Genomic DNA, 16,364 nt, shown 5'->3' with positions numbered 1-16,364 from the left:
TTTTATTAATAGCCGCGTCAGCAATTCCAGGCGGCTATTATTGCACTCCTAATTTTTTTAATCGTCTAACAGATTTTTGTTTCGTCTTACCCTGACTTCTTGGAATTGAATTTGTCAGTGACTTCATTGACTTCTACTGCTTTGCAGTTAAAATGTGTGCGTGACGTCATTTCTGCTTTTAGTTCAGTTGCGTGACTTACCTCACTCAAAAAATGACTTCTAACTCACTCATCGAACTTTAAATTTTATAAACGTTAACTAGTTAAAGATCAATGAAGCGCATCTTAATAGTGCCAAACTTATATGCCCTAATTCTTGAGTATTAGTCTTGAGTGTTTGATTTCAAATATCTATTTTGAAAAAGCTTTTCTAGGGCTTTTTCCTTATAGACCGTATGTGTCATAAAATTGACAGCCCAAATCGAGTTGTTCTAGGCCTTGAATTTTTTCTAACTGCTTTAAATGTTGATTGAGAAACCAATGTTTGAAGAATTTTTACAGAGTCTTTTTCGACAATTTTACTTCTCTTTTCTATGATTTGTCATCACGAATGCCACTATTGGTTAAGAATGTGGTCTAAGAATGTATTCCAGTATTTGTGGTGTTGTTGTCTTGCAATCTATTCTCCTTAATAAAGAGCCTTTTCCGCTTTCCAGTTAAGAGTTAGTCACTCTGTATATGTAGTCAGTCGATAGTGTCTGGTTTTTTACACTTGACTTTGGCACTTTGTTTTTTCCTTATTTATTTTTTGTTACCTAATCTCGCTGATGACAGGTCTGACCGGCGTTATGTGACCAATTTTTGTTTTTGTTAGTTCAGTTTGTAGCTAATGGTTTTCGGAGACTTGGATACCATTTGTTTTTGGATTAAGCTTAAAGACTTAGTGAACAAGGCGGCTCGGTAATGTGCGATGGCACATAAGGTTCCGACCCCGCCCATCCACAATTTTGGCATAATTGTCTACCAAATGAGGAACAGATAGAAGAACCCAAAAATTATTTTTTGCGATTCCCAAAAAAGCCCAAGTCTTTTTCAAAAAATTCTGTATGAACGATAAGATAGACTCCAAAGCAAATAACTCATTGGAGTAAAAATTGATGCATTAGATTGCTGTTATATGTCAATATTAAGAAAGCGAGTCAAGACGAACAGCAAAATCAAACAACAACAAACATTAGTTACATCAAAAAATTTATGTCCCTCTTAAAAACTAAATTTAATAGAAAGTCAACATACCGTCAGATAAAATTAAAACTAAACAAAAATTACATATAAATCACCAGAAGACATATGCGACCAGTCCATAAAAAGGTTTGGTAACAATTATACAAAAAAGAACAAAAACAGTAAAGTAAAAAAATTAACTTATTTTTTTGAAACAGTTAACTTCAAAGTAATAAATACCATCAGGAATCAATTAGTATTACCACAAATTTACGATTAACACTGCTCCTATAGAAGGGCATTAGGACCTGTCCTTGTTCATTTTTTAAAGCGGCTAAAAAGAACAACAAAGAAAAACAAAATTTCAATTGAAACTTGCCAGAAAACGCTGTCAAAACCGTGAAGCCAGATTTTGGCACTCAAAATATATTTGATTGTGCCTTCTTCAAACAGCTATAATGTAGTACGTGGCCATTCAATTGTAAGACTAGGTAACAAGTAGACAAAAAAGCGAAGTGCTAAAGTAATACTTTTAATTTCTTTTTCGAAACAAAATTACATTCAATGTCATGAAAGGCATTAATTACAAAAACAGCTATTTAATTAGGGTCGTTTATTCATGAAAAGGAAGCCCTCAAGACCTGTAATTATCCAGAATATTTCTTGAATCTACAAAAAGAACGTCAATTATGACAAAATCAAATTAATTTACTTTTTTTTGTGAAAAACCGGTGTCGAAGCCAGTAAGGTCATAAATTCTTTAAAAAAAGATTTTGGGACACCAATCCGTTTTGTTCCCTTGACACCCATAATGTCATTTTTGACCAGTAATTAACTAACGAGATTGGGTAACAAAAAGAAACATAAAAAGAACAAAATTGCTAAGTTAAAAAGTTTTTTTTTTAATTTTGGAAAACGATTGTTTTCAAAGTCATGAAAGCCATCAGCTATCAACTAATATCAGAATATCGGTTCTTCTATTTTTCCATAAAAAGCCAATGAAAGCTATCACTCTACAGGAAATTTCATACGACCGAAACGACAAAGTATAAATGACAGTTAGAGACAAAATTAAAAAATTCAATTGATTTCTTCAAGAAAGAGGCGTCGAGGCCGTTAAAACGATGATGTATATCTTTCAAGATTTTAATATCTTCAATTGTGTCTTATTCTCAATGCTAATAAGGTGACATGGAACTGTCAATAATGTGATAATGTGACAAAATTAGAAAACGTGAAAAACTGGCAAATATGAAAACAAACAAAAATCTGAAATCTTGTAGTATCAAAGCCAGAAAACAATAACTTCAGGCTTAAAACTGCAACCGAGAATAAATGTTAACTCAGTAGAAAGAAGAAGCAGTCTTTCTTTGCTGACACTAAGCTGGAAGTTGAGCAAATTAGGAAAAAATTAGAGGAAAATTTAATTAAGCCATTACTTATTGAAAAGTCAATTATTTTTAAAAAAGAAACGACCATAAACTTTCAATTAAAAAACTAAATGCATTAGCTTGGAGGTGCGTAGCAAGCGAAATGGTTGGACCTATCACTCCTGAGCTTTGATTTGATATGTTCTGTTCTTTATTATTAAAAAAAAAGTCTTTTTTAAAAAAAAAAGACCGACTGATTACAACCCGATTTCTTTTGGATTGTAACAGTCTAAGAATGGCCCAAAACTAGCCCTGCTAATATTTATTGTCCGTTAGGAACAATTGATTCTTCGAATGTTGTAGATATAGATAATTTGTTAGTTGAAAACTCAAAATAAATTCTGCATTTTTGATAATCAGTGAGTAAAGTTAGCAAAAAACGGCAAAGTTTTAACTACAGTGCACTCTCAGCGGACTCTGAAGTAGAAATAGCCCCCCTCTGAGTCTACAAAGATTGTATGAGTGTTGTTTGGGGGTGTACTGTCGGCAAATTTAATCAAAGTGGACTAAAGTAGCTTATTTCGTGCTGTTTTTGATGAAAAAGGCTAAATTTTGAAATGTTTATCCAGATTTTTTGACCAAAAAAATTAAATCAAAACAATCAACAATGCTTGTTCGTCTTCAAAAATGAAATCAACGACACTATTCTTGAAAATTATAACAAATTTTACCAAAATTGACGAAAATTTAGGCAAAAATTCCGGAAAATGTGAATAAAAACAACGTGAATTCACTCTTCTTTTCTCAGAAGTTTAAACCTCGATAACTCCCTGTAGAAAACGAAAATTAAAAAAATTTTTTTAATTCCATATTCTACGCTGGACGAGCTTTCTAATGATACCCGTCTCAACTCTCTACGATGAATATATCGAGCGGCGAAAATTCACGGAACAAAAAAAAACCCAGTTGAGTATATAGTTCCCCCCCTCAAGAGGGTCGGAACAATTAAGTTATCCAAGTTCCTTAGAGTATACTGCTGATTGCTAATAGTATATTGTATATTGAATATATTCACAGTGTATATTGAATCCAATGAACTGCGGAAGAAATTAGAAAACTTTTTGACCCTTAAAGAATTTCGTTTCGACTCTCGTATTTTTCTCATGCATTAAGATACCAGATTTTCTTTAGTGTATTCCTAATTTGTTAATTGCTCTCAAACAAATTTGTGTAGCAATTATATTAGTCATGTTGTCTTTTTCTATTTTTCGCTTGACTATTTTTTCGTCGGACCCTTTTAACTTTTTTAGGGCATTAACTGGCCGAGCAGCTCTCTTGGAGCCTTAGGCCTTACTAGTCTCTAAGTATGCAATTCACCAAAACTGTTTTGAGGAGACATTTTCAGGGTGTCAAAGGCGGTTCTTAGTCTTAAAAGTTTGACCCCTGTGGTCAAGCTAGAACATTTTTGACGCTCGGCAATCGTCAATTTTTTTACTCTATCTGTTTTAACCCCCCAACGTCGGTCCTTGTGATCAACTGCGGCTATTTTCGGCAATCTGCCGGGTTTGACCCGTTGCTCGGTCATTTTATCTCGGCCGATTTTGATTCCTATTCACTTGCAGTTTTCACTGTGTCGTCAAAATACCACAAAAGGGAATCTTTTTCAGTGAAAGTTCGAGCCTGAAATATTGTCTTTTCACTTTTGTTCTATTTATACACAGTTGCGTGGCTTTGTAAATTTTGCAAGCCAGACGACCACTTGCCCTGAATCGAGTTACCAAAAGAAGTTTTGGTAAAAATATCAGTGCTTGGTTCAGTAACCGTTAAGGTGTATGTATGAGGCCTTGAAAATTTGGATCGCCAAATTCTATCGTTTCTGCATGTTATATTTTCCTGTTTTTATGTCCAGCTTGAGAGAGAGAGAGAGAGAATTGTTTAAGAAGATTGTATTCTGTGTAGTGGTACCGTTAAGGTCAGAGCGAATATTTTACAAAGGTGTGGTATATTTCCGCAAATTTGAGAATAAATGAGAGTAGCTGATTAATTTACAGGTGAAAGAACGAATGGAGAGGTTCGGCATTTAAAGTCAAGAAAAATCAAACAGAGAGATTATTTTTGCCGATAATATAAAGGTCATGTTTATATAAAATGGAACTTAATTTGTTTGGGGGGGGGGTTATTGGGGGGTTATGTACCTACCGTTTACACTGCATATCAATTGATGCGTTGAATCCAGAAACGTCTGACGTCATCAGAGCTAGTTTTTTTTTAGATTAAAAATGCTCTGTCGAAGACTTGTCTCCGTAGTGAGTAAAAAAGCAAACCCACAAAATCGTACTTTCAATCAGCTGTATCAATATGTACGGTACCTGAGCTCTGATGTGATTGACCCGAATCCTGAAGTGTCTGCAAAATACAACTCAGAACTAATACCAACAACTCAAACCGAGTTGAGACCTGAGGGTGAGGCATCGTTTGCGACTCTTCTGCGAGAGAGCGCGTTCGTGCAAATGGGTGACCCGGTTGGTAAAGTGGTCACTGGAGAGGTCAGAGTTTTTGCATCGCTCCTTTCTCGGATATTTCTCCCAAATCTGTGAACAATTTTTGTTTTCATAAAAGGCACTCATTGTTGCTCTTATTAAGTGCTGTATGGCATAATAAGAGGCGGGCTTAGACATATCAAATATCATAAGAAATATCAAATAAAAATTCAAATCTTTAAAATTTCAAATAAAATATTTGGAATCTTTTCCGTTTGTGCCCCCCCCCCCAGTACGTTATGCCCCCCCCCCAGTACGTTATGCCCCCCCCCCGTTACAGAGCACATGCCATTACATAGTAAATCATCATGTAAAAATATGGCACTTGCGTCTGAGGGGTGCAAACAAAATGCGCGCACTAAGCTGGGGGGGGGGGGGGTGTTGTGCCCAACCCCCCTCCCCCCAGCTTATTGGGCGCATACTATTTGCCCCCCCCCCAGACGCACGTGCCATATTTTTACATGATGATTTACTATGTAATGACATGTGCTCTGTAACTTGGGGCGCATAACGTACTGGGGGGGGGGGGGGAGAGGGGCACAGACGGAAAAGATCCGGAAGTTGAAATATTATCTGCAGTTTAAATCGTCTCTGATGTTAGCTTCCAAAATGCCAAAAGCGGCAGTTATCAGTCAGGTGTAGGTGCTTTTTATAAATTATACCACCTCTATCCTCTTAATACATATCTCTACCTATTAGCAATTAACTGAAAACTATTGGGCACATGAGTTTGAATTATTATGTTCTTTGTCTTATGATCATGTCAGAATTTCGTGTCGTGGTTCTGTAACGTAGAACTTTTTCGTCGTTTTCTTACCCATGAATTGCTTTGACGCTTTAAAATTAGCATGCACAGCCAGTATCTTGCTTTATACTGACTATGTAAAGAAGAAATTGGTAAAGATTTGAAATCTGAATTGATAAAACTTAGAAAAAAGTTTTATGAATCAAGATTTCTTAACCTGTTTAGTATTTTTCTTAAATTGAGATGGAGTGCAAGGGCAAGTATCATTTAAAAAATGGCTGTATCTTCGATTTGTATTCGATAAGTTAGTCTATCCAATTATATATAACGCTTGTTGCTGGATAAAAATAAATAAATGTAATAATAAAAATGAGAAATTTTAATTTGCGATGCAACAATTCTGCGTGTGAAGGTGTTTCGGGTGGTTGGATCTGATCTTTACATTGACTTTGGACACAAATTTCACTGTGTGTGCACGCGGCCGGCTAGCTATAGAAAATCAGTTTACCCAGGAGACAATGTGAAATTGCGAATAATTGGTGAGCACCTCTCTCTCTCTCTATCTCATTTTGCATTATGTTAGCTAACAGTGACAGTTTCAATTGCTCTTTAAAATTTCCAATTGGGTCAGGAAGCTTCTTCGATCCTTAAAATTTGACGCTTTAAAATTAGCATGCACAGCACCTCTTAAAATTTCCAATTGGGTCAGGAAGCTTCTTCGATCCTTTTGAATCAGAATCAGAAGTTGCCCGCCGTTTCCTAGGCTTTAAAATGCGCTTCTGTCGCTTCCAAGCTCTATAAGCCTCCGAAAGTCCATCAGGTAACAGCCCCTCAAACAGAGGAAGCTTCTTTCGGGCAATCTGCCGGGGATCCCTGGCTCCGTCGCCGAAGCTTTCGAGAGGAATCACCCGAACCATGCCGTGAGGAAACTTCTCCTCTGGAGGAGGACTCTCGGGAGTAGTGCGTACAGACATTTTGTTACTCCCCTCAAGCCTGAATGCTCAGTATTTGTAAAAATACGATACAATTCGAAACCGGCAAACTTTGCACCAATGGTTCTAAAGTATCTCAATTATGTATAACGAATTCAATTCAAAAATCGAGAGAAACTCATCAGCCAAGGTAAATGAACCGAACCATAAAGACAATTCTCAAGCAGAGACGTGTGTATATTGGCGCAACACATAAGTATACTAAAAGAAAAACACAGCGGGAGTTCGATCCCCCAACGCGCCGCAGCTGTCTCGAGCAACAAACAAAGCTGATTAATTCTCATCCCTTCCTCTAGTTTTAGTTTAATTCAATCTATTTTTTCTGTCCTTTTTTTACCTACTTATTCTTTCTTTTTTTTCCCGATCCCTGACAAAACTTACCTTTATGCCTAACAATGTTCAATAACAACTGCAAACACGGCTAGCCAGAAGTAATCAACGACAAGTAATCGCAATCAGGAAAAGCCAGTAAAAACCCTCCACGGTGTTTAAAATGGCTTCGTACCCCAGTAACAGTGTACAGTTTAGAACCAATGTCCCAAACTCAAACTCAAAACTCTTCAAGCTGCTGCTGTAATAAACTTGATTGTTAATGGTTGTACATGAATTTCCTTTCGGCTCAAGTGACAGTTTCAATTGCTCTGATTACCCTAATTTATCCGGGGAGGGGGGATTCGAACCTCATACCATCTTGTCTGTTTGTTCAGTCATATTTGCCCGACCACTATCAATATCTTTAGCGGATACGTACAAAAGTGGTTCTAAACTGGATCTACACTTCAAGAGATTTTTTTGCTTCTCGAAGAAATAACACAGCTTGAAAGTAGAAGGTATCTAGAACATGTAACTGAAACTTCATATGTAACGTCAATGTAACAAGAAACAACTGTAGAAAATTGGGATCTTTTCAACAATCGCCTCCCCTTTGGTGCCCTGCAGAGAATTGACTACCCTTTTGCAATAGGGGTGTCATTTGTTGAAAATATTTAAAAAATGCATTAACCAGTTCTTCTGTGGTAGCATAAAACAGATTTTGAGCAAAAAATGGTAAAGGATTTTCTTTAAGTGCTCTCGCACGAGGTTTGGAACAATTATTGTAAACGCGTGTGTCTTTGTACATAATCGTTTGGACGTTTGTTGCTAGAACATTCTTCCGATTTCACTTACCGAGTTTTCTTTACTCTCGACTGCTTGATTTTTTGATTGATTTCAGTTGTGAGAATTCTGATATTAAGTCTGTTGTTAAACTAATACCCGTTACTGTACATTGTTCTCATCCTTTGAGCCCCTATTCGGAAGTTTTTACATTTATAAATTGGTTGCCTCGGAGAGCGATTCGTACAACGTTACTGTTCATCTTTCCTTTTTGTCATCCCAAACAAATTGAACAAGTAACTTAAGTACTTGCGGATAATGTATCTAATGTTGCAAATGTGTTGCAAATGCGACCCATGTTTGAAATGAGGATATGTTGTTTATTCGAATTAAATTTTGGAAAAACTCAGTTTTAAGTTTATTAATAGCCGCCTCTGCTTCTCAGCCGGCTATTATAGCACTCCTATTTTTTTACAATTCAAAGAATTTAAATTGTATTGGGGTGCTGTCTTTTTTACGACTCGAAGAGGAGTATTGGAGAAGTCCTTTTTTTAATCAATTTTTGGAGTGAATTTTGAAGCGGGAAATGAAACGCGTGAAAAAATTTGGAGTGATTTTGGTGCTGAACAAAAGTGAAGAGCGGAGTGAAAAGAGAGTAGTTTTTGTTCATACCGCTGTTTTTGAGAGAGCGAGAAATTGATGTGTGAAAAAATTTTTTCTAAGCGAGCGAAAAATTTTGTTCACGTGCGGCTTTTAAAAGCAGTTTTTTTTGCAACTTTTGATGGTTATGAGGTTTGATTATGATATTGTATTGGTTTTAGGTTCGTTTTGATAGGAATTGAAGGTTTCAAGTAGTTAATTTGATTTTTGATGCTAATTTGGAGGTTTTTGATCAGTTTTGCTGATTTTTAGACGAAATTTAATGTTTTTTATCTGTTTTTTTTTTGTTTTACTGCTTTAAGTGGGATTTGAATAGAAGCTTTTTACTTAAGGAATTGTCAGATACCAATTGACTATAGTTTTGTTGGTATAAATCATTTTTTTTTTCAGGAGAAATTTTTAACAATTTTTCTCATTTTTTGCAGTTTTTCTTTTTTTAATCTTACACAAGTGTCTTAGCCACCCTATTATAACTTGCTCATTGTTTTGCGAGTTTGTCATTGCTCTAATTGCAAAGGAACCTTATTCGGTTTTATGTTTCCTTGTACTATTAAAAAAAAACTCATTTAGTTTTTTTTATTTTGTTGAATTTGTTTTTGAATGCCGTTTCTATTCCTTTATTTTTTATGGAATTTGTGGAGGTTTAGGGTTCATAATAGTTGTTCTAGTTCTTTAGTAATAAGTTTGGACAATTTTGGATATGAATCTCTTTTTTTAATGAGAAATATGACAAAAAATGGCGAACATAGGAACTATTTTTCTTAATTTTTTTTGCAGTTTTTCGGGTTTTTTTTTCTGTTTTTTGAGACAAGTTTCATAGACTATTTTGACTTGTCTATTGTTTTGCGAGCATCTGAATGCCCTATTAGCTGAAAAGAATTTTTCTATGGATATATATGCTTTTGTGATATTAAGAAATTTACTAACTTTTTCCAGTTTTTTAGTGCAAGTTGTTTTTTTAAGAGCTTTTTTCATAATTTGGCCTCGTCTTTTTATAACATTCACTTAAGTGGTTTTAGTGAGTACTAGCTGTTTTGATGAAGTAGTTTTGGCAGAGATAGTTATTTCGGGATCTCAAGTTATGACAAAATTTGATCAGATTTATCATAATTTAACAGATTTGATTTTTTTTGTTTTTACTTTTTTGTTTTATGGTTTGGTTTCGAGAAAATCATCAATTAGTTGAGGCAAGTTTTTTCTAATGAGTAGTTGGATGGCGGTTAAATAGATTTTCACTTCGAGTCGTTTCCGGAACTCTTCCGGCTATGTTTTTTTAAGATGTGTTCACACATTTTTCAATGATTCTGATCTTTCAAAACGGGATAAACAGGTAAAACCCAGAGGGCACAAAGTTTCATTAGAGACACAACGAGGCCTTTACTAGTCCTTCAAGTGCTTAGAGTGGTGCAGCTGCTGGCATGGCCTTAATTTAAGGTTAAAAGGCCATTTTTAGGAGTTTTTGGATTCAAAGTGGTGCAATGTTTCATGTTTTTTGTGATTTTTGTTTGATTAGTCGTAGGTTGAAGTTTTTTCAAAGTTGATGAAGGCATTTTTCGAGAAAAAATTACTTGTTATGACCATTTAATGAGCTATATGTTTTGGTACTGCAAACACAAACTCGCAAAATGATACTAATTTTTGCAATTTTTTTCAAGTTTTATGAAAATGTTTGTCATTTTTTGAGTTTTTCCTGCTTCAGGGACCAGATAATCTTCTTAAAGGTTTAATAATAGGGCACTGCAAAGTTTCTAGTAGCAATGAATTGGTTTTCAGCATTTTAATGTCTCGAATTTAAGCGTTTTTTTAATAAAATGTGCAATTTTTTTAAGTTCTTTTAATTTTTTTGTCATTTTTTGATATTTTTCCATTCTCAAGTGCCAGAAAACCTATTCCACGGTCTGATAAAAAGTTACTGCATGGTTGCTAGTTTCAATGGATTTGTTAGTTTCAATGGAATAGTTTCAACAATTTAGCCTTTCGAATTTTAAAAATTTTTTGATAAAATTTGAATTTTTTTCAAGTTTTTTCAAAGCATTTGTCTTTCACTCAATTTTTCTTCCCTCAGTAGCCAGATAACATCGTGCAAAGTTTGGTAGTATTTTACTGAATAGTTGCTGGGGGAAATTGAATAGTTTTAGCATTTTAATAGCTCGAATTTCCATTTTTTTTGAAATCTGAAATTTTTTCTAAAAATTATTGCCTATCGATCTTTGAGCCAATTAATTTCTTAAGGCTGTGACTTGGGTTGCTGGATAGCCTCTAGAGACACAGGAATGATTCTGAAGTTATTAATATCGCAATTTTGAGCTACATTTCTTTAAATTTTTCAATAAATTTAAAAAAAAAATTCGGCCATTATCGAATTAATCGATCAAGGGCCAATGAATTTTTTTCAGGTCTTGCAGAGATAATACTGGACCGATTTCAGAAACAAAAATTGACTTTAAACATATTTTGAAATAGGTAAAAGGCATCAATTTTTGCCTTAGTGTTAAAAGCTTCAAGAGTCTTAGCACTGAGAATATTTTTGTTTAGTTTGTTTGATTATTTTAGTTTCTCAATTTTTTAGATGAGTTCGTTTGTGTTTCGGTTGGCAATGTTCAATTGATCTGCTAGTCAGGCAACGTTTTTCTATGTTTTTGATTCAATTCTTTGAATTGTGTTTCAGGACTTGTTCTGCTATGTTTTTTTTGCTTCGTCGAACTCAATTTTTTTCGCCATACCTTAGTTCACAGCTTGTTCAACATTTTGCGTGCAATCATTTTTACTTCTCTAGGCTAGTTTCACTCTTCGCTTCGCTCATTCTGCTGATATTGCTTTTAGACAGCAGTTGCGCAGCAAAGCATTTCAAAATGATCAGAGTCAGTATCAAAAAACGAAATCAGAAATAGAAACGGGATAAAACCGTAAAGCTCGGTTTCAGATGCCCGTTACTCGAACTTTGTTCTTAAAAGTCATCGCTAATGCTTATCGGTATTGATACTAGCTCCTGTATCACCTCACTATGAAACAGGAGTATATTCAACTACAAAATGACATCAAAATAGTTCGCACTTTAAAATTGTTTGCCTACAAAAATCATTTTTTCTCTTCTTTCAATCCCAATCGTGGTTATGGGAATCAACAGGGGCTATTTTTCGTCAATATGCCGGGTATGTTTATCCTTGCTGTTTTCAAACATCAGAACATGCATCTATTCAGATACGAGTTTGATTAAGGTAACGACCTGTTTCTCGCTGTTAATTAAGAATTCTCTAAATATGTAAAAATAGGTTTGGTTGGCTACTGATTTGAAAGGATACATATCTGCTCGTATATAGGGGAAGTGCTTGGCCATCTGCCAATACTGATATTACAAGATGGACAACCAGGCAGATTTCTGCGAATTTATGAGGATTCATGTCAAATTTTAATCAGATAATTTATGCTGCAAGTAGGGCAGAAATCCAGATCCGAGTTGCTTTGATTTGTTCAAAGTAATGCTAAAAAGACGATACTGAGTATGATCGGCACCTAATCAATAAAAAAACAAGCATATAAGCATTAAGTCTATATAATATACACTTGAATTATTTCATCTGAGCTCTTAATGGCCTGATATTATCGGCGCTTTTTGGTTCAGTCGGTTACCACCCAGCGTATTTCAGTACTGAATCAGTGTAAATGCAGGAATGTTTAATATGCATTTTTACACTTGTCCGTTCTCTGAGCATGTCAAAAAATAGACTGGCCAATATAATTTTTAGAGTAGTTTTACTCTGATTTTATGGTGATCATAATTTAAGTACATCCAGTTTATATTACCACTCTGCGCGAGGAGTTAGTTGATCCAACCATTAAAAACGAACAGCGTTTGGGTTAAAGTTATTCTTTATTGCATAAATTAAAGAAAAAGAGAAAATTGGCGAAGTAAATTTAACTGTCCTGTGATCTACATCTGGGTTCTCGAGTCACATTTGAGAAGGTTTCTGGGAAGCCTAAATGTGGCTCATAGCATACTTCATTTTTTGCTAACAGAGCAAAAAAGGAACTTCTGTTCCACGGAGCACACAAGAGCCTTAGTGAAACAAAAGATCAACTATATAATGACCTAGCTTTATTATTGGTCATATAACCTGAAGTTTTGGAATACACGTGAAAAATGAAAAAAAAAACAAAAGAAAACTATGTCTGTGTAAATTATTACGAGGGCGTAGATTAATACAGCGACGAAGGTATAAATTTTCCTAAAATTTTGCATAAACAAAATGAAATGACTACGTTTTCATTGAGTTTTTTCGCATCTATATGGTTTAAAAATTGTCAGTTAATTTGGGAAGGCTCTGGTTTTTCTCTGAATTTAGACTGGGTAGATTGAATTTTTTGAAATAATAATATGGTTTTTGATTCAACTGTTCATGAAAATACTGAAACTGTATTATACTTCAAGTTAACTGATTCAGTACTGTTTTTTATATTGGTAAAATTTTATATTGGTTTCGTACGGAAAAAAACTTACCACAGCACCAAGTAAATGAGTTTGTCAACTAGTGACAACACACGAAATTATTTCAAATTCTTCATAACTTCAAATATCGTTCACTAATGTATTACGCAGTTATGGTTTAGTTTCCGTAGTTCCATTGTAGTTCCGATCAGTTTGTTTAATACAGAAGTCGATAATGTTCAGACGATGGGATCTAACATCTTAAAAAGCGAGCAGTAAAAAATTGTCGGCCGGATCTCCTGAAAGGAGTCAGCCATTGATCTACAGCGCATGTAATAGTTCAGAAGTGAAACAGTGGTTGGTTGCTCCGGGTTACTGGAATGTAGAAAGTAGATGTGATTCTCAAAGAGGGTGTATCTATAATTTTATTATATTTTTTAGCCAAGTTTGTTCAAAGAAGCGGAAGTTCTCGGTTGGGATAGTTTATGCTCTCGAACAGTTTGAAGCAAATATTGTATACGTTTTTTATGCAACGTTTTTGCTTGACTGTTTTCGGGCTTTTGTTCGAGAACATTCCTTGACTTCTTTAGTGACTTTTTCACGCTTTTGTTGTTCATTTTTTGTGATCCAAGTTGCTCGCGTTCTTAAATAAAGTTCGTTGTTAAAAATTAAGCTTTCTATTTCTAAGCTACACTGCCTCTAAATTAAATTTACCCCGTCTGTCGTTCGAGAGCAGTTCATCAGTCGTTCGTGGGTTTATGTTTATTTTAGATACGGAGCTTGCAAAGACATTTTATGGCGAGTACAAAGCAGCTTCACTCCTCGAAGCGGACTGCACTCTTTTATCAATCGATGGAATCCCAGTTAACAGTCCAGTAGACTCAATTAGACAGACGCTGACCAGTAGGAGTAGTCGGCAACAGAGGGCTCTGGACAGCTCAATGAGGTCATCAGATTTAGAACAAGACGAAGAAGAAGAATTATGAATGATGATCTTTCATCTGAGTATGAAGCTTGAAATTCCAGCAACGTGGGATTCCTCCAAAGCGCGCGGTGATGCTTTGATGATAAACTGGGGCTTCAAACCATCTGACTGTTGAATTGATTTAGTTTTCCAATGTTGTTTGCCTTTGAAATTTTCAGTTGATTTGTGTCAGATGTTGCACTTTAGTACGATAAAAAGTAGCTGATATTGAATTTACTGAGCAATTTTATTTTTTGTAGGATATATTCAAGCCTCGTACCATTTTAGCCTAGCGTTCAATAATAGATGAATATCGGTCTGTTTCTGACCGTTTGAATTAATCGCTTTGAAGTGCTAATAAATGCTTTTAAAAAGTTTCCGGCTATTTTTTTTGGGTCCTGTTGCTCTTTTGTATGCGCTTTTTGGCTTGATCGATTCGATTACCGTGTCTGATTTATTTGAACTGTCGTCTAGACAAAAGGGATAAGGTGGTAAAGCCTGAGGGCATTAAGTTTTTTAGTTTCCAAGTTTTTTTCAATACTGCTGTTCAGAAATATTTCATATGATTTAAAGGGCAATATTTGTAGTTTCACATCCCTTCGACAACTAAGTATGGAATGCCAGCGTTTGAGCTAGCAATGCCAAAACAGCTCAATGACAGTCACTGAAGAGGAATCCGTCGGACGTTAATCGTTGATGGGCTAGAACATGTATGTGTAACCGCTGCAAAATAACTTTATTCAATGAGTGATTTAGTGGCTTTAGTGAGCCGAAAATACACTTCCAAGCAACTTTACCAAGCAAGCGCTATAAAATTTTCTCTGAAATTTAAATTTGCTTGAACACCTCTTGCACATCAACACTTCAAATTGTTCATCACGCAATATAACCACTGAAAATATTTGTTTTAATACTTCAAGATGAATGAACGAAACCCCCTTTCATTCATCTTGCAGCATTGAACCAATTTTTGTCGTGATCTTGACTGATGTATAACTTGATGTGTTGAGGTGTAAGCGGTGTTAGAGCTATAAGGCAGTTTCCGCTAAATTTGGTGTTCTACGATTGGTTGGGATTTTTTCTGGTTTCTTATTAATGCTTGCTCTAAATTTTCCGTTTTAAACATAAAAGGCTAGAGCAAAAATCTTGTTTTTGCTGTCTTGTCACTGAGTATCATGAATGACAGCTCTCGTTGGCTTCTTAATGAGGCATATGAATGTATATTTTTTCTGAATTATTTTTATTGTTATAGTTTAGAGTTGTTTTTGTGACTGTAACATTACTTGTTTTGAAAAATATCAATGAATTTGAGTTTTGCCTTTATTTGCTGCTGTTTCGTTGTTTTATGATTTATTCTCCTTGCTGACAAGTTTCCTCCGATTTCAAATCATGCTCAACTGATTTCATTTTTTTCTCCAGTTTACATCTAATGATATTTGCCGCTTTAACACTACTTGTTTTCAAAAATTGTTAGTTAACTTTTGAGTTTTGTCTGTATTTTTTGTACTATTGCCGTTTTCCATTGAAGACATCCCACTGATCATATAACGAAATCAATTTTTCTGAAGTGTTTTGTTGATATTAAGTATTATTTTAACTTGCACACTCTCTGCTTTCATAAAGTATTAGTGATTTTTTGTGTTTTGATGAATTTGTTGTTCTTTTTGTTGTCCTGGCATTTCGACATTTCAGTAACTACAGTTACTATTGATTTTTATTGCAGAGTAAGTGATTCCATTAAATCTAGAACTTTTATATCTTTTGGTTTTAACTCTAATTGTTTCCACAAAATTTGGTTATTGGATTTCCTTAGTTTTGCCCTAATTAGTTGTTTTTTTGTCACTTAGTCTGATGCGGGTCTTATCTTCGGGTCTTGTCCATATATGGTCATGCTTACTTCTATTCAGTGTTTGTGTATTCTTTCAAGCATTTTTTCAGTTGTGATCCGTGCGGGACGTTTTGGACTCTTATTGGAGCGAATTTTTGTTCATGTGAAGTCATTCACAAATGACTTCACTGAAATTTGAACTGACCTTCCCGCTCTTTCAAATTGATTCTTGCTAGCTTCCATTAGATGGGTTGAGTTCAAACAAGGAGGCTCGGTAATGTGCGTTTGCACATTAAGTTCCGACCCCGCTCATCTACATTTTTCACTTAATTGTCTACCAAATGAGGAAGAGATAAAAAAATTAGCATATCAACATATCAGTCAACAAACTACTAAAAGAATAAAACAATCCACTCTAGAGGGCCCATGAGACCTGTGGCTACCATAAAATGACTACCAGAAAGGACGGCAATAAAAATCAAATAGTTACAAATAATAATTACGACCAAAACTCCTTGTCCATTTTTTGAAAACACCAATAACCAAATCAAAATGGCATCAGATAAATTTTATACTCAGAA

The 16,364-nt window shown here is 35.0% G+C and overlaps 1 protein-coding gene across 1 annotated transcript; it reads left to right on the top strand.

The window, feature by feature from the left end:
- Positions 1-4,784: 4,784 nt before the first annotated feature.
- LOC142335516 (small ribosomal subunit protein bS1m-like) lies at positions 4,785-14,205 on the top strand. Its single transcript, XM_075384057.1, has 3 exons — positions 4,785-5,079; positions 6,231-6,357; positions 13,763-14,205. Exons 1-3 carry the CDS (start codon positions 4,813-4,815, stop codon positions 13,975-13,977), a joined length of 609 nt encoding a protein of 202 aa, XP_075240172.1. The 5' UTR covers positions 4,785-4,812; the 3' UTR covers positions 13,978-14,205.
- Positions 14,206-16,364: the final 2,159 nt, after the last annotated feature.

The sequence above is a fragment of the Convolutriloba macropyga genome, chromosome 2, assembly GCF_964194025.1.
Source record: "Convolutriloba macropyga chromosome 2, txConMacr16.3, whole genome shotgun sequence".
In the NCBI taxonomy this organism is placed as follows: domain Eukaryota; kingdom Metazoa; phylum Xenacoelomorpha; order Acoela; family Convolutidae; genus Convolutriloba; species Convolutriloba macropyga.
Note: the sequence above shows the minus strand (reverse complement) of the source record. Positions and strands in the feature narration are given on the sequence as shown.

Bases quoted from the DNA above. Each gene is read 5' to 3' on its own strand.
- LOC142335516 (XM_075384057.1), top strand. From the start codon at position 4,813: ATGCTCTGTCGAAGACTTGTCTCCGTAGTGAGTAAAAAAGCAAACCCA. The intron at 5,080-6,230 runs GTCAGAGTTTTT...CTGCGTGTGAAG, and splicing joins GTAAAGTGGTCACTGGAGAG to GTGTTTCGGGTGGTTGGATC. The intron at 6,358-13,762 runs GTGAGCACCTCT...TGTTTATTTTAG, and splicing joins TGTGAAATTGCGAATAATTG to ATACGGAGCTTGCAAAGACA.